The following is an 18,107-nucleotide window of genomic DNA, read 5'->3' on the forward strand; positions in this document are numbered from 1 at the left end:
TACAGTGTACCTTAGGTACCCAGGGCATAGGTGTACCCAGGGCCTACCAGGGGCTGCAGCATGTATTATGCCACCCCTGGCTAGCCATCCAAATCTGACACAACTGGCTGCACGACAGCTGGGGCAAGGTGGTGTACTCACCCTTTGCTTTAGATATAGTATACCTATATCTAACCTTAAAATGGACACACAGATCTCCTATCAGTCACTCCTATGGCAGGCCTTAGCAATCCTGAAGGCAGAGTGCTTGGAATCGTGTGAGATGGTGCTCTGGCATGAGCTGAGCCTGTCTGCGGCTTTCGGGATCCATCCCTTAGCCGTTTCCATGATATCGCATACCATATACTCTTAAGTGCATTATAATCCTCGCGGTTATATGCCAACTCTGGTTTCGCTTTATCAAAACATGTCGAGTAAGGTGTCATACGAATTGGAATACTAACCCCTCGCCAATTCTGGCGACGGGGTTAGCATTCCACCCTTCTAGAGGGACACGACATGTATAACCCCTAACCCCGGTTAAAGTCAAACAGAGCCTCAGCTCCACAAAATGGATGCTGCCACTGAGACACAAGTCTGCCCTCCTGCTGCTGGGAGTCCTCCCAGAGCAGGAGATAAGGACAAAGGGTTTCCTGCCAGGGGCGGTGCCAGCACCGTCCCAGACAGGATTTTGTGTATTGTAAGTAGGCAGGGCTTCAGAGGAAGGTGACTGCACGTGGCACCCCGGTGCTCACTGTGCATAGGCTGGCTTGAACCAGTTCCAGGGACACTCCAGACCCTGTGCTGGGGAAAAGCCCGCCAAGGAAGTGGGTGTTACCACCCCCCTCCTGGTCCCACCCATAGGGCAGGACCTAGTCGCGTGCCAGCCCCCTTTTCCCAGATAAAGGTAGGGACTGGCCTCCTTCCAAATCAGATCATCTTTGGAATCAAGACACGACTTTCTACGAAAGGACTTCAAGATTTCTTCTTCAAGATTCTCCCTTGTGGCTAAGGAGTAGTCACCCTGCATCCGCAGGCACCATCGCAAGAACACTGCGGTCTGCTGTAAGTCCTTCCTCCGGAATCCGACTGCCCAGCTCGACGAGAACCGGCTTCCCTGGCACCTCTGACCTCTACCCACCTCTACAGCCCAGCTGAGAACCGTGGGTGCGACGAGACCTCGAGGGACCGGCCATCTGCAAGACTGCACGACTTCTGCACAGCAAGCCTGCCGAGTAATTTCCTGGTGAGTGCTTTGGGGTCCGAGAAGCCCCGACCCTGAGCAGCTCCAGCACCGAAGTGCAGCCTCCCAGCATCTCCACGATCTGCGTGGGGCCCTTCTGCTTTCCGCTGCTCACCGCGTTGTTTGGCTACTAGCCCGCTGGCTTGTGGCCTTCTGAACGACGCCCGACGACATCACTGCTGCTGGTCTGGTTGCTCCAGACTGGCCCTTGCTCCCTTCCCGAAGAGGAGCACCCCGGACCCTCCTGGTCCACTCAAGACGCCATTTTGAGTCCACCGCGTGGGCTTGAATTAGCCAAGGCTTGTTGCCCAATCCTGGGTAACTTCGACGCCGACAGCTTCATCCATCGTGGGACAGCTCGCCTCTCCATCCTGGTCGCCGACAACGCCTCCTGGTCCGTGAGATCTGCAGAGCCAGCGTCGCCCACTCACCTAGTCGAGGTGACTACCATCCGGTGCCCTCCTGGTGCCCACTGACTACTGGCTAGTAGTCACGAACTTGGTCCCCTCTGCTTTCAGGTGTCATCCATCTTCCAGATCCAGGCTTGGATCAACTCGAACTATCTTCAACTGGTCGCCTGCCAGCATCTTTCTTCCAGGCTCCTGGTCCGGCAACGAGGATTCCCAACGTCTTTTGAGACCTATGCAGCTGCAGCCCCTGGGCTAGGTAACTTCGGCACTTCGGTGTCCCAGCATAGCCTCACTATCCAAGGGTCAGGATCCACGGTCGTTTTCTCCCTACCAGGTCGGGTTCGCCCGTGAACACTAACTTTAGCATTACTAGCTTCCATAGACTTTGTCCCGCATCCCGCGGGAGAGTGCACACTCTGCACCAGAGTCCCCTAGGCCTCCTAGAAGTAATCTAACAATTCCCTAGTCAAGTCCTAGCGATTCCAAAGCCTATTAGTACTTGTGAGAAGTTGGCCTGATGTGCAGTGTTCACTATTCTAGTGATCACTATATATCAGTCCAAACAACCCTTATTGATGATTGGTTGTAAGTCAACCTTATAGACCAGCTATCCTAGTAGCATGGATACGAGCAGTCTAAGGCTAAGACTCTAGAGGGCGTGTTAAGCCAGCTGTTTTACCATCACATTACCCCTTGAACACCCAGTGAAAGGACACCACACAAGTTGTTATGAAAATAAACAGTGTATTTATTTATAACAAGACTACCCTGGCTCTTTATGAGACAGGGAGCTAAGCACACAACAAAACTCTTACGAAAATACTTTTAAGTTAGCACGTTACACAAATGCCCGAGGGGCACGAAAAACCATATACGCTAAAAGTGGAATGCGAATTACTAGCAGGTAAGTAACAGTTCTAATAGGCTTTGGAATCGCTAGGACTGGACTAGGGAATCGTTAGATTACTACTAGGAGGCCCAGGGGACTCGGGTGCAGAGTGTGCACTCTCACGCGGGATGCGGGACAAAGTCTATGGAAGCTAGAATTCACAAAGTTAGTGTTCACGGGCGAACCCGACCTGGTAGGGAGAAAACGACAGTGGATCCTGACCCTTGGATAGTGAGGCTATGCTGGGACACCGGAGTGCCGAAGTTACCTAGCCCAGGGGCTGCAGCTGCATAGGTCTGAAAAGACGTCGGGGATCTCGTTGCCGGACCAGGAGCCTGGAAGGAAGAAGTTGCTGGCAGGCGACCAGTGAAGGAAAGTTCGATGGATCCAAGCCTGGATCAAGGAAGAAGAAAACCTGAAAGCAGAGGGGACCAAGTTCTTGAATCACTAGCCAGTGATTAAGTGGGCACCAGGATGGCACCGGGCGAAGTCACCGCAGTCAGGTGAGTGGGCACTGCTGGGCTCTGCAGTCTCTCGGACCAGGAGGCGTTGTCGGCGACCAGGATGGAGGTGCGAGCTGTCCCACGAAGGATTTGGCGTCGAAGTTACCCAGGATTGGGCAACAAGCCTTGGCTAATTCAAGCCCACGCGGTGGACTCAAAATGGCGTCTTGAGTGGACCAGGAGGGTCCAGGGTGCTCCTCTTCTGGAAGGGAGCAAGGGCCAGTCTGGAGCAACCAGACCAGCAGCAGAAATGTCGTCGGGCGTCGTCAGGAAGGCCACAAGCCAACGGGCTAGTAGCCAAACAACGCGGTGAGCAGCGGAAAGCAGAAGGGCCCCACGCAGATCGTGGAGATGCTGGGGGGCTGCACTTCGGAGCTGGAGCTGCTCAGAGTCGGGGCTTCTCGGACCCCAAAGCACTCACCAGTAGATTACTCGGCGGGCTTGCTGGAAAGAAGTCGTGCAGTCTTGCAGATGGCCGGTCCCTTGAGGTCTCGTCGCACCCACGGTTCTCAGCTGGGCTGTAGAGGTGGGTAGAGGTCAGAGGTGCCAGGGAAGCCGGTTCTCGTCGAGCTGGGCAGTCGGATTCCGGAGGAAGGACTTACAGCAGACCGCAGTGTTCTTAGATGGTGCCTGCGGATGCAGGGTGACTACTCCTTAGTCACAAGGGAGAAATCTTAGGAAGAAGTCTTGAGTTCCTTTCGCAGAAAGTAGTTTCAGGATTCAAAGATCTGATTTGGAAGGGGGCCAGTCTCTACCTTTATCCTGTAAAAAGGGGCTGGCACGCGACTAAGTCCTGCCCAATGGGTGGGACTAGGAGGGGGGTGGTTACACCCACTTCCTTGGCGGGCTTTTCCCCAGCACAGGGTCTGGAGTGACCCTGGAACTGGTTCCAGCCAGCCTATGCACAGTGAGCACCGGGGTGCCACGTGCAGTCACCTTCCTCTAAAGCCCTGCCTACCTACAATACACAAAACCCTGTCTGGGACGGTGCTGGCACCGCCCCTGGCAGGAAACCCTTTGTCCTTATCTCCTGCTCTGGGAGGACTCCCAGCAGCAGGAGGGCAGACTTGTGTCTCGGTGGCAGCATCCATTTTGTGGATGCTAAGGCTCTGTCTGACTTTTAACCGGGTTATAGGTTACAGGCATGTCGTGTCCCTCTAGAAGGGTGGAATGCTAACCCCGTCGCCAGAATTGGCGAGGGGTTAGTATTCCAATTCGTATGACACCTTACTCGACATGTTTTGATAAAGCGATACCAGAGTTGGCACATAACCGCGAGGATTATAATGCACTTAAGAGTATATGGTATGCGATATCATGGAAACGGCTAAGGGATGGATCCCGAAAGCCGCAGACAGGCTCAGCTCATGCTAGAGCACCATCTCACACGATTCCAAGCACTCTGCCTTCAGGATTAAGGCCTGCTATAGGAGTGACTGATAGGAGATCTGTGTGTCCATTTTAGGGTTAGATATAGGTATACTATATCTAAAGCAAAGGGTGAGTACACCACCTTGCCCCAGCTGTCGTGCAGCCAGTTGTGTCAGTTTTAGTTAGTCAATCCAGGGGTGGCACAATACATGCTTCAGCCCCTGGGAGACTTCTGGGTGCACCTCAGCCCTGGGTACAGGGACTTGGAGAGGGCCCAGTGCCAATTCAGTACCTAAGTACAATTTGGATAGAGAGAACAGCTAGGCTGTGGGTCTGATTAGCAGGCCCACAGCCAGGGAAAGTCGTAAACCAGTGCAGCAAAAAGCAAAAATCTGGGTGATCATAGGATTGCAGACCCTACTCTCCTACATGACCCCCCCCCCCAAACTTTGGGACAATAAGCTAACCTTGACCAGGTGAGTCTTCTTGCTCTAAGTGGAAATACCTGGAGAGCCCATCAGCATTGCTGTGATCAGTCCCAGGTCTATGCTCCACTGTAAAATCCATCCCCTGTAGGGAAATGGACCACCTAAGCAGTTTGGGGTTTTCACCCTTCATCTGATTTAGCCACAAGAGGGGCTTATGGTCTGTCTGAATGGTGAAGTGAGTGCCAAACAAGTAGGCCCTCAGCTTCTTCAGGGCCCAGACCACAGCAAAGGCCTCCCTCTCAATAGCTGACCAATTTTTCTCTCTGGGTGTCAACCTTCTACTAATGAAAGCAATAGGCTGATCATTACCATCAAAATTCAGTTGAGACAGAACAGCTCCCACACCCAACTCAGAAGCATCTGTTTGGACAATGAATGGCTTGGAGTAATCTGGACTCTTGAGGATAGGTGCTGTGCACATGGCCTGCTTTAGGTCATTGAATGCTTTCTGACAGCTTGCTGTCCACTGAACTTTCTTTGGCATCTTCTTGCTTGTCAGGTCATTAAGGGGGGTCACTATGGACCCATAATTTCTGACAAACTTCCTATAGTACCCAGTCAGGCCCAAGAAAGCTCGAACCTGAGTCTGGGTGATTGGAGGAGTCCAGTCCTTGATGGCCTGTATCTTACTCTCCAGTGGCTGAACCTGGCCTCCACCTACAAGGTGGCCCAGGTATACAACCTGTGACTGCCCTATCTGGCACTTTGTGGCCTTGATAGTGAGGCCTGCCTTTTGCAGGGCCTCTAACACTTTCCTCAGGTGGACCAGGTGATCCTCCCAGGTGGAGCTAAAGACAGCAATATCGTCCAGATATGCTGCACAGAAGTCATCCAGCCCAGTGAGGACTTGATTCACCAACCTTTGGAAGGTGGCAGGTGCATTTTTCAGTCCAAAGGGCATTACCACAAATTGATAATGCCCTCCAGGGGTAGAAAATGCTGTCTTGGGTTTGGCTTCCTCAGCTAACCTGATTTGCCAATACCCAGCTGTCAAATCAAATGTGCTTAAGAAGTTGGCAGAAGCCAATCTATCTATAAGCTCATCTGCTCTTGGTATTGGGTGGGCATCAGTCTTAGTGACTGCATTGAGGCCTCTGTAGTCTACGCAAAACCTCATCTCTCTCTTACCACCCTGGGTGTGAGGCTTTGGCACTAGAACTACTGGGCTAGCCCAAGGGCTATCTGAGGGCTCAATGACTCCCAGTTCCAACATCTTTTGCACTTCAGTTTTGATGCAGTCTCTAACATGATCAGGCTGTCTGTAGATTTTACTCTTGACAGGCAGACTGTCTCCAGTGTCAACATCATGGGTACACCAATCAGTTTGGCTGGGTGACAGAGAGAACATATGTCGAAAGGATTGCAGAACTTGCCTGCAATCCTGTTGCTGATGTTCAGTGAGGCTGCCACAAAAGACAACACCATCAACTGACCCATCATCAGGATTCTGAGTGAGCAGGTCTGGGAGAGGGTCACTCTCTTCCTCCTGTCCCTCATCTGTGGCCATGAGCAAGCTCATGTCCTTCCTGTCAACATATGCCTTGAGCCTGTTAACATGGAGCACTCTGAGAGGGCTCCTGGGAGTTCCAAGGTCCACCAAGTAGGTAACCTCTCCCTTTTGCTCAATGATTGTGTGGGGCCCAGACCATTTGTCTTTCAGAGCTGCTGGGGCCACTGGCTCCAGCACCCACACCTTCTGTCCTGGCTGGTACACAGTCAGTACAGCCTTTTGGTCATGCCAAGCTTTTTGAAGTTCCTGGCTGGCCTCAAGGTTTTTAGATGCCTTTTCCATATACTCAGCCATCCTGGAGCGGAGACCAAGTACATAGTCCACTATGTTGGTTGCAGGCTTTTTGAGAGGTCTCTCCCATCCTTCCTTCACCAAACACAGGGGTCCTCTTACAGGATGCCCATACAGAAGCTCAAAAGGGCTGTAGCCAACCCCCTTCTGTGGGACCTCTCTGTAAGCAAACAAGAGGCAGGGGATCAGGACATCCCATCTTCTCCTAAGAGGTTCAGGTAGTCCATGAATCATCCCTTTCAGGGTCCTGTTGAATCTCTCAACAAGCCCATTGCATTGTGGATGATAGGGTGTGGTGAACTTGTAGTTCACACCACACTCTTTCCACATGGCAGTCAGATATCCTGACATGAAGTTTGTACCTCTGTCAGAAACGACCTCCTTAGGGAAATCCACTCTGGAGAACACTCCAACTAGGGCTCTTGCCACTACAGGGGCTGTAGTGGTCCTAAGGGGAATAGCCTCAGGATACCTGGTGGCATGGTCCACCACCACCAGTATAAACTTGTGTCCTGATGCTGTCTGGGGTTCCATTGGACCAACAATGTCAATCCCCACTCTTTCAAAGGGAACCCCCACCACAGGTAGTGGTATGAGGGGGGCCTTTGTTGTGCCACCTGACTTACCACTGGCTTGGCAAGTGACACATGAGCGACAAAACTCCTTGGTATTCTCATTCATATGGGGCCAGTGAAAGTGTGAGACAAGCCTGTCCCAAGTCTTTGTCTGACCTAAATGACCTGCAAGGGGAATCTCATGGGCCAAGGTGAGAAGGAAACCTCTCAGAGACAAGGGGATGACCAGCCTCCTGGTTGCGCCAGGCTTGGGGTCTCTTGACTCAGAGTACAGGAGTCCATCTTCCCAGTATACCCTGTGGGCACCTGTGGCATTCCCTGCAGCCTCAGCAGCAGCCTGCTGTCTGAGGGGTTCAAGGGAAGGGCAGCTCAACTGTTCCTTCCCCAGGTCTGCTCTGGAGGGTCCCCCTGAGCCCAGAAACTCAACTTGATCAAGTTCAAGCTCTTTAGGCTCAGTTTCCCTCAGCTCTTCTAGATCAGCCTCCTCAGAGACTTGATCCTCAACCTGGGGCAAGGGGGAAGGCAAAGCCTTACCCTTACTGCTCTTCTTCTTGGGAGGTGTCTGGTCCATCATTTCAGGATCCAGCACCTGTTCAGTGGGGCATCTTCTGGCCTGTGACCTAGTCACAGCAAGCACATGTGCTGGCAAGCCTAACATCTCCATGTGAGTCCTCTGCTCCACTTCTGACCATTGTGATGACTCCAAATCATTGCCCAACAAACCATCAACTGGGAGGTCTGAACTGACTACAACTTTCTTTTGTCCCTTCACTCCACCCCAGGAGAAAGCTACAATTGCCACACTATGACTAGTAGTGACATTGCTGGCATTGGTCACCAGGAAATCAGTACCTGGCATGATCTGTCCAGGGTCCACAAAGTTAGGTGTCACCATGGTGACACTGGCACAAGTGTCCCTATAGGCCTGAGCCATTTTGCCATTAATCAAAGGTGTCTGCCTGTATTTGCCCAAAGTATTGGGACTTATTTCAGGGGACATATCCATATCCCCTGTACAGACAAGGACAGCCTGAGTGAGTGTGCCAACTAAGTTGTCAGACCCCTCAGTACCCAAGGTTAACCCAACTAATGCCTTGGGAGTGACACTACCACTACTGACTGTACTAGGGGGTGCAGTTGCTTTAGGAGCTGTAGTGGCAGGAGTTTGTCCTCCTCCTCTTTTGGTGCACTCACTAAACCAGTGAGATTTACTTTTGCAGTACTGGCACCACCTTTTTGACTGGCCTTCTTGAGTCTTCTTCTTCTGGGAAGCCTGACCCCCACCCTCTTTGGTTTGTTGGGGACCTGGTGAAGACTTCTGGTCATTTTGCTCATTCTTAACATTACCCTTCTGGTCTGCTTTCTTCTGACCACCCTGGTTCTGGTTCTGCTTGATCCTTGTCCTGACCCATTTGTCTGCCTTCTTTCCCAATTCTTGGGGAGAGGTCAGATCTGAATCAACAAGGTGCTGGTGCAGCAACTGGTTCTGACAATTGTTCAAAATTTGTTCTCTCATCATTAGATTATACAATCCTGTGTAATCTGTAACCTTGCTACCCAGCAACCAGCCCTCCAAAGCCTTAGTGGCACAATCCACAAAATCAGACCAGTCCTGAGACTGAGTTTTCTGGGTGTCTCTGAACAGCAACCTGTATTGCTCAGTGGTTAAACCAAACCCATCAACCAGTGTATTCTTCAGGACCTGGTAATTGTTAGCATCCTCCACTCTTGTAGTGAGGAGCTTATCTCTACCTTTACCATCAAAGGAGAGCCACAGTATAGCTGCCCACTGACTCTGGGGAATGTTCTGCACAGTGCAGGCCCTCTCCAGAGCAGCCATCCATTTCTGGATGTCATCCCCTTGCTTAAAGGGGGGCACTATTTTAGTCAGGTGTTTAGTATCTAAACCCTTCTCTCTATCTCTTGGGAGATTGCTGCCACCAGTGGGAGCTAGCCCACTCATCTGCTGCTCTCTTGCCAGGGCAAGCTTCTCTTTGGCCAGGGCAATTTCTTCCCTTTCAATCCTCAGTTCAGCTTGTCTCATCCTAGCCTCATGCTCCTTTCTCTGAGGGGAAGTAAATCTCCTCTGTGGAGGATTCCTTCTCCCCTGAGAAGAGGCATTAGAGTGCAGAGATCTATTGGAGTCCCTAGAAAGAGATCTATCTCTCCTAACTCCAAGGTTAGGCCCACTTCGGGTTAGTACTGGGGGGGCCCCAGATCCTAGCCCAAGTAAGTCTAAGTTGGTCCTAGTTAGCCTTCTGACTACCTCAAGACCCTTGTCTACCTCATCCCCAGAGAGTACCTCCTGATCCTCCTCCTCAACTGCTGAATCAGTGTTGGGGAGGTCTGGATCCCCAGAGGTTCCCTCTAAGGCTGGCATGCTCTCATGTAACTGAGAGAGCTTTCTGGCATCATATGTCTCTAAGAGACCTATCAGAAAGGGAATGGTGGGGTTAGACCCCTGCTTCAGTTTCCTGGAGACACAGATTTGTCTCATCTCCTGAAAACTGAGAGCTGCATATCTTGAAGTGACCTGTGGAGGGTCAACACTGACCAGGGGAGTCTCAGTAGAGTCCCCCTGAGTCGACATGCTTTTCTAGTGAGGTGTAAGTGGTGCACTTACCTACACTATATGTTTGCCTACTGATCCCTTGCTAGAGTTGTAGTTTAGGGTGTGCTAGGCCCTAGGAGCTACAACAGCTGGTTCAGTAGAACTCAGAGTATTCTAAGCTAAGTTATATGTACCTTTAGTACTTATGTGATCTTTCACAAGATATTCTTAGGATATGTGTGGTAAAACAACAGCAAGCTCAAATCCCAACCGCTGCTCACCAATGTGAGAAGTTGGCCTGATGTGCAGTGTTCACTATTCTAGTGATCACTATATATCAGTCCAAACAACCCTTATTGATGATTGGTTGTAAGTCAACCTTATAGACCAGCTATCCTAGTAGCATGGATACGAGCAGTCTAAGGCTAAGACTCTAGAGGGCGTGTTAAGCCAGCTGTTTTACCATCACATTACCCCTTGAACACCCAGTGAAAGGACACCACACAAGTTGTTATGAAAATAAACAGTGTATTTATTTATAACAAGACTACCCTGGCTCTTTATGAGACAGGGAGCTAAGCACACAACAAAACTCTTACGAAAATACTTTTAAGTTAGCACGTTACACAAATGCCCGAGGGGCACGAAAAACCATATACGCTAAAAGTGGAATGCGAATTACTAGCAGGTAAGTAACAGTTCTAATAGGCTTTGGAATCGCTAGGACTGGACTAGGGAATCGTTAGATTACTACTAGGAGGCCCAGGGGACTCGGGTGCAGAGTGTGCACTCTCACGCGGGATGCGGGACAAAGTCTATGGAAGCTAGAATTCACAAAGTTAGTGTTCACGGGCGAACCCGACCTGGTAGGGAGAAAACGACAGTGGATCCTGACCCTTGGATAGTGAGGCTATGCTGGGACACCGGAGTGCCGAAGTTACCTAGCCCAGGGGCTGCAGCTGCATAGGTCTGAAAAGACGTCGGGGATCTCGTTGCCGGACCAGGAGCCTGGAAGGAAGAAGTTGCTGGCAGGCGACCAGTGAAGGAAAGTTCGATGGATCCAAGCCTGGATCAAGGAAGAAGAAAACCTGAAAGCAGAGGGGACCAAGTTCTTGAATCACTAGCCAGTGATTAAGTGGGCACCAGGATGGCACCGGGCGAAGTCACCGCAGTCAGGTGAGTGGGCACTGCTGGGCTCTGCAGTCTCTCGGACCAGGAGGCGTTGTCGGCGACCAGGATGGAGGTGCGAGCTGTCCCACGAAGGATTTGGCGTCGAAGTTACCCAGGATTGGGCAACAAGCCTTGGCTAATTCAAGCCCACGCGGTGGACTCAAAATGGCGTCTTGAGTGGACCAGGAGGGTCCAGGGTGCTCCTCTTCTGGAAGGGAGCAAGGGCCAGTCTGGAGCAACCAGACCAGCAGCAGAAATGTCGTCGGGCGTCGTCAGGAAGGCCACAAGCCAACGGGCTAGTAGCCAAACAACGCGGTGAGCAGCGGAAAGCAGAAGGGCCCCACGCAGATCGTGGAGATGCTGGGGGGCTGCACTTCGGAGCTGGAGCTGCTCAGAGTCGGGGCTTCTCGGACCCCAAAGCACTCACCAGTAGATTACTCGGCGGGCTTGCTGGAAAGAAGCTGTGCAGTCTTGCAGATGGCCGGTCCCTTGAGGTCTCGTCGCACCCACGGTTCTCAGCTGGGCTGTAGAGGTGGGTAGAGGTCAGAGGTGCCAGGGAAGCCGGTTCTCGTCGAGCTGGGCAGTCGGATTCCGGAGGAAGGACTTACAGCAGACCGCAGTGTTCTTAGATGGTGCCTGCGGATGCAGGGTGACTACTCCTTAGTCACAAGGGAGAAATCTTAGGAAGAAGTCTTGAGTTCCTTTCGCAGAAAGTAGTTTCAGGATTCAAAGATGATCTGATTTGGAAGGGGGCCAGTCTCTACCTTTATCCTGTAAAAAGGGGCTGGCACGCGACCAAGTCCTGCCCTATGGGTGGGACTAGGAGGGGGGTGGTTACACCCACTTCCTTGGCGGGCTTTTCCCCAGCACAGGGTCTGGAGTGACCCTGGAACTGGTTCCAGCCAGCCTATGCACAGTGAGCACCGGGGTGCCACGTGCAGTCACCTTCCTCTAAAGCCCTGCCTACCTACAATACACAAAACCCTGTCTGGGACGGTGCTGGCACCGCCCCTGGCAGGAAACCCTTTGTCCTTATCTCCTGCTCTGGGAGGACTCCCAGCAGCAGGAGGGCAGACTTGTGTCTCGGTGGCAGCATCCATTTTGTGGATGCTAAGGCTCTGTCTGACTTTTAACCGGGTTATAGGTTACAGGCATGTCGTGTCCCTCTAGAAGGGTGGAATGCTAACCCCGTCGCCAGAATTGGCGAGGGGTTAGTATTCCAATTCGTATGACACCTTACTCGACATGTTTTGATAAAGCGATACCAGAGTTGGCACATAACCGCGAGGATTATAATGCACTTAAGAGTATATGGTATGCGATATCATGGAAACGGCTAAGGGATGGATCCCGAAAGCCGCAGACAGGCTCAGCTCATGCTAGAGCACCATCTCACACGATTCCAAGCACTCTGCCTTCAGGATTGTTAAGGCCTGCTATAGGAGTGACTGATAGGAGATCTGTGTGTCCATTTTAGGGTTAGATATAGGTATACTATATCTAAAGCAAAGGGTGAGTACACCACCTTGCCCCAGCTGTCGTGCAGCCAGTTGTGTCAGTTTTAGTTAGTCAATCCAGGGGTGGCACAATACATGCTTCAGCCCCTGGGAGACTTCTGGGTGCACCTCAGCCCTGGGTACAGGGACTTGGAGAGGGCCCAGTGCCAATTCAGTACCTAAGTACAATTTGGATAGAGAGAACAGCTAGGCTGTGGGTCTGATTAGCAGGCCCACAGCCAGGGAAAGTCGTAAACCAGTGCAGCAAAAAGCAAAAATCTGGGTGATCATAGGATTGCAGACCCTACTCTCCTACAGTACTGTACTTACCTGCTAGTAATTTCGCATTCCACTTTTAAAGTATATGGTTTTTCGTGCCCCTCGGGCATTTGTGTATACCGTGCTAACTTAAGTATTTTCGTAAGAGTTTTGTTGTGTGCCTAGCACCCTGTCCTCATAAAGAGTACAGGGTTGTTGTGATTCTAATAAATACACGGTTTATTTTCATAACACTTGTGTGGTGTCCTTTCACTGGGTGTTCAAGGGGTAATGTGATGGTAAAACAGCTGGCTTAACACGCCCTCTAGAGTCTTAGCCTTAGACTGCTTGTATCCATGCTACTAGGATAGCTGGTCTATAAGGTTGACTTACAACCAATCATCAATAAGGGTTGTTTGGACTGATATATAGTGATCACTAGAATAGTGAGCACTGCACATCAGGCCAACTTCTCACAATTACTGTCTGCAGTCGGCAGTTCATGATACAGCAGTTGGAGATGCGGTGCTACAGCATCTTCTTCACTAAGGTTAGACTTTTTATAGTCTTTTATTCTTCATTTGACTGTTTGAGCATCGGTTTTTCATCATGATGTTTTAGCATTTTCTAACGCTGTCCTATGTGTACTGTACTTATGAAGGTTTTGATGCATATGTTATATTTACAAGTTTGTGCTCTATTACCTTCCTGGTTGTGTGGGGGTATATATGGTTTATTTGGTCTCCCACCTTCCTCTAACGACAGACATGATGTCACTGCTTGCTACTCTGATTCAGGCATGTGAATCTATGAAAGATACCCCAATACTGGATAAGAAAACAAGTTACTTACCTGTAACTACGGTTATCCAGTATTGGTATCTTTCATAGATTCACATGCACCCACCCTCCTCCCCGGCACGGCAGTTCTGTTTTATGGATACTCATTCTCACTTGTGCTGGGAAAATCTGAGGGGAACTGCCTGAGCTGGGAAGGTTCTAGAGGGTGAGGACTGCTGATTGGCTGAGGCTACTATTTCAGGTCTTTTTACATATTGATGTAGATAGGCTGCTAAGTTTTGAGGCCTAGTTGGGCCTTTAGGCTTTTCCAGCCTACTACAAGAAATTTTTTAGGCACTGCTTTTGTATATATTTATACCGAGGGACTCCCGCCTCGACGATGGGGAATGATTCAGGCATGTGAATCTATGAAAGATACCAATACTGGATAACCGTAGTTACAGGTAAGTAACTTGTTTTCTTATACCTCTGGGGTTTGTGGACTCTATACACAATGTACCTTATTCTGGTCCAGTATATATAGAGCCCCGTTCTCAGTGTTATTGTGATTGAGTATCATTATGTTGAATGATAAGTACCTTGTATTTCTCTAACTCTACTGCTCATTATTCTTATTCAAGCATGTGAATCTATGAAAGACGCCGCAATACTGAAGAACAAAAGTTACTTACCTGTAAACTGTGGTTCTCCAGTATTGGTGTCCTTCATAGATTCACATGCGACCCACCCTCCTCCCCATAGACTCTCTCTAACTCTTGGCTCTATATTACTCTTGTGCTATGAGGGCCTGAGCCTCTGAGGAGAACATTCTAAGAGGGTGCTGACGCCTGATTGGCTGGAATTTGGACCAAAACATAATGACTGATATATCCTAGAAGTGATATGTTGTCTATCTAGGGAAAACAGTTTTTTTGCTTTCTCTATGTATATATGCTTGTGTTATGGCTACATTGCTATGCTATGTACCCTGGGACTCCCACTTCGACGACGGAATATTCAAGCATGGGAATCAATGAAAGACACCAATACTGGACAACCACAGTTTACAGGTAAGTAACTTTTGTTCTTCTTTCTGGTTTCTTTAAGATTGCTATATTTGCACTGGGAATGATTAGCTGAGAAAGTATATTGAACTGTTTAGAATGTTAAGTATATGTAGTCCGCGTTCACCTACCCCTTGGGGATGGATGGGCGGAAAATGAAAAATGCACGTTGTCTTTATTAATTCCATTATTTATGCATAGATTTGTAGTACTGTGTAATAAATAATTTAAAAATACAGCTCTACATGCCAAGAACAGATGCTTACTGGATAAGTAACATTATACGTTCGAGGCATGTGTGCCGCATATACATATTCTTTGCATAGACTATAAAGCAGTATACTCCCAAAGCGGTGGCTAAAGTTTAGTTGCAGTTGCAGCAAATTGTTATAGGTACTGCTTGGCCTACATTAGCTTTTTGAGTAACAATATCCATATTGCATGGGCGGAGCACTGCAGTGCACATGAATGCAAGGAAGATTCCAGCTGAGACTTAAGATTACTGGTAGTAAACTATACCATTGAAGTGAACATTTTGATTTATTGCTATAGAGCAGCGCCTTTCATAGTTTAACATTTTAGTTTGATTAAATTGAATAATTTACGTTGCTGACTTTGCTTCAACTGATACTTATTTGCAGATTGGATGATCGCCCAAGAGGAAGTGAAGGTTTTGGTGACCGAGGTGGCTTTGGTCGTAATGACCGAGGGAACAGTCGTTGGTCTGATGATAGAAATGATGACGACGATTGGTCCAAACCAACAGCAGCTAGTGAACGACTTGAGCAGTAAGTATGAAATTAAAGTGTTTTTTTAAGATTCTATTGGACTCGCCTGTGTATTTACTTCTGCCTTTTACTTTTCTAGAGAATTGTTTGCTGGCGGAAACACGGGCATTAATTTTGATAATTATGACGACATTCCTGTTGAAGCTACTGGTAACAACTGTCCACCACACATTGAAAGTGTAAGTTTATTCCACAAAATAATTGTTCTGTAATGGCACATGCTGTGTTAACTTGCTCATTCATTTTTTTCTGTATCCGAAGGCAACCAGAACAAACCTTCATTCTCAAACCCCTGGTGCCATTCCACAATCAGTTATCACCCATACCTTCAGAACCTGGGGCACCTTAGCCAGAGGAAAGAATACTCAATTTCTAGTAATATTTAAACAATGGACACTATTGTACTGTGCTTTCAGGTGGTGAGTGGGCAGGTGGTGCGTGGTGTACTTGTACAAGGAAGTCCTTCACAATACCTAGCTGACTAGAAGGTCATTTTCTAAAGGTCTTAATTCCTTGGTGGTGCTGAGGAGCCATTAATCTCTTTACAGCTTGCAGGTGAAGAGATAGGCACATTCCCTCCCAGGGGATCATCTCCTCAATAGTCATAAGCACTGAATATTCCTCTTCATTGTACCCTAGAATCACTCCTGAGGCGGAAAGCCGGGAGTTGCAGTTGTTTGTATATTTTAAAACTGTCACCTAATTTTCATGTTTTAAAACCTGCACATCTCGAGCACTTTGGGGCAGAAGCCCGATTATACTCACTCGCTCAGCTGACCAATACGCTGTTCGAACTCCAGAGCGGCCGCCATCGCAGGCGTGCACCCTGACCACGCCCCCTTGAGGCCACGCCCCCTCCCGCCCAGTTAAAGGCTGCTGAACACTAGCGCCGGACTGGTAAGAATCACTCCTGAGGCGGAAAGCCGGGAGTTGCAGTTGTTTGTATATTTTAAAACTGTCACCTAATTTTCATGTCTAAAAACCTGCACATCTCGAGCACTTTGGGGCAGAAGCCCGATTATACTCACTCGCTCAGCTGACCAATACGCTGTTCGAACTCCAGAGCGGCTGCCATCGCAGGCGTGCACCCTGACCACGCCCCCTTGAGGCCACTCCCCCCCCCCCCCCCCCCTCCCCCCCTCTTCCACATCATGTGCACCTACCGGAAGCGCAGCGGACGAGCGCAGCGGGAGCGCCGTTTGCGCGCCTAAGGCAAGCCCGTCTGCGCCCGTCCGCGCCAAGACCGCGCAGGGCACTCTGTACAACCATCATTGCCCGTTAGGTATGGTAGAAGGGAATTACTGGCTTTAAGGCCTAGCTCAGGCGAAACGTGTAAGGGTTATCTCCCCATGAACCACCTCTGGGGACCCGTTTCATGTTTTAACTGTCGACGGACGACCCTGTGGATAGATCCAGAAATGCCCAAAAATGTCCTCCAGCAAAATTCAGTAGCCCCAGTCTTAAGGGAGGTTTAATAAACGCCCGCTCACTGTGCTGCCACAGTCAAGATATCCACGATCTAATATGGATCATGACCTCGACCTTCTCTTCATAACAGACGTGGCTCAACGACTCTTATAATCCAGATTTGGTCACCGCGCTCCCACCCGATTTTACCATCTTCAGACAAGACAGACCAATCGGCCGCGGTGGGGGAGTTGCACTTATCGTAAAAAAGTCCCTCCCATGTCACACGTTTGACCTAGGCATACACAAGGGAGGAGAGAGTATCGGATTCTCGATCAAGCTTAATGCCTCTACCTCTTTCTCGGGGGGCCTAATATACCGCCCACCAGGCGACGCCACCCCTTTCATAGACTCCCTGGGTGACATCTTAGGTCCTCTCATGCTACGTTACCCCCATTTTACTCTGGGAGATATGAACCTGCAATTGGAGTCGCTCGATGACCCACACTCCATCTGCTTTCAACACACCCTGAACATCTTTGGCCTGAAACAATTGGTGACTGCCCCTACCCGTCAAGCCGGGCACACACTTGATGGCATATGCTCCAATCTAGGCACTTTGACCACGTCCACACCCATCCCCCTAATCTGGACTGATCACAGCTTTATTCCCTTTGAAATCCACCAACGAGAAAAAACACCTCCAACAAAAAAGCGATCTTCACCAACTTTCGCAGTAAATTGGAAAAAGGTTACTGATTGCATTAAGTTGGACTCCCAGCTATTGGCGCGGGCTCCAAAGCTGGTGGGGAATGCGTCCGTAGACTTACGCAACTTCCATGACTGGATGGATCAAATCATCCTAGAAAACTCAAACCCTAAAAGTGGCCATGCCCGGTCCTCTAGAAGGAAACTGAGTGCTCCGTGGTATACACAAGCTTTAACAGAGAGCCACCTGCTTTGCAGAATAAAAGAAAGGAAATGGAGGAAAACATACGATGAGGCATCTAAAATCATCTATATCCACCAGAGAAAATTATATCTCGCAAGCATAAAAGCCGCCAAGAAAGACTACTATATCAAAGTCATTAATAACGCCCATCAGAAGCAAAGTAAGATTTTCTAGATTGTAAAATCATTTACCCCCACCCCAAGGCCCTTCAACCCGAAATTCCCCCATCGGAAACCTTATGCAACCAAATTGCAGACTTTTTCGAGGAAAAGATCACAACCATCCAGAAGGATTTCCTTCCGCCCCCAGCCACTTTAATCTTTGAACCACTTAATCAGGACGTTAACACCCAACACACTCTGGGTCGTTTTCAACCTGTCTCC

At 49.5% G+C, this 18,107-nt stretch overlaps 1 protein-coding gene across 1 annotated transcript in view; it reads left to right on the top strand.

Annotated features, from left to right (window-relative positions):
• Window positions 1-18,107, top strand: part of DDX3X (DEAD-box helicase 3 X-linked) — a 514,014-nt gene that overhangs the window by 258,139 nt on the left and 237,768 nt on the right. The window contains exons 6-7 of the mRNA XM_078658293.1: window positions 15,219-15,365; window positions 15,445-15,544. Of these exons, the coding sequence (XP_078514419.1) occupies window positions 15,219-15,365; window positions 15,445-15,544 (247 nt within the window). The remainder of the gene's footprint in view (window positions 1-15,218; window positions 15,366-15,444; window positions 15,545-18,107) is intronic.

This window comes from Lissotriton helveticus, chromosome 8, assembly GCF_964261635.1.
Source record: "Lissotriton helveticus chromosome 8, aLisHel1.1, whole genome shotgun sequence".
Lineage (NCBI taxonomy): Eukaryota > Metazoa > Chordata > Amphibia > Caudata > Salamandridae > Lissotriton > Lissotriton helveticus.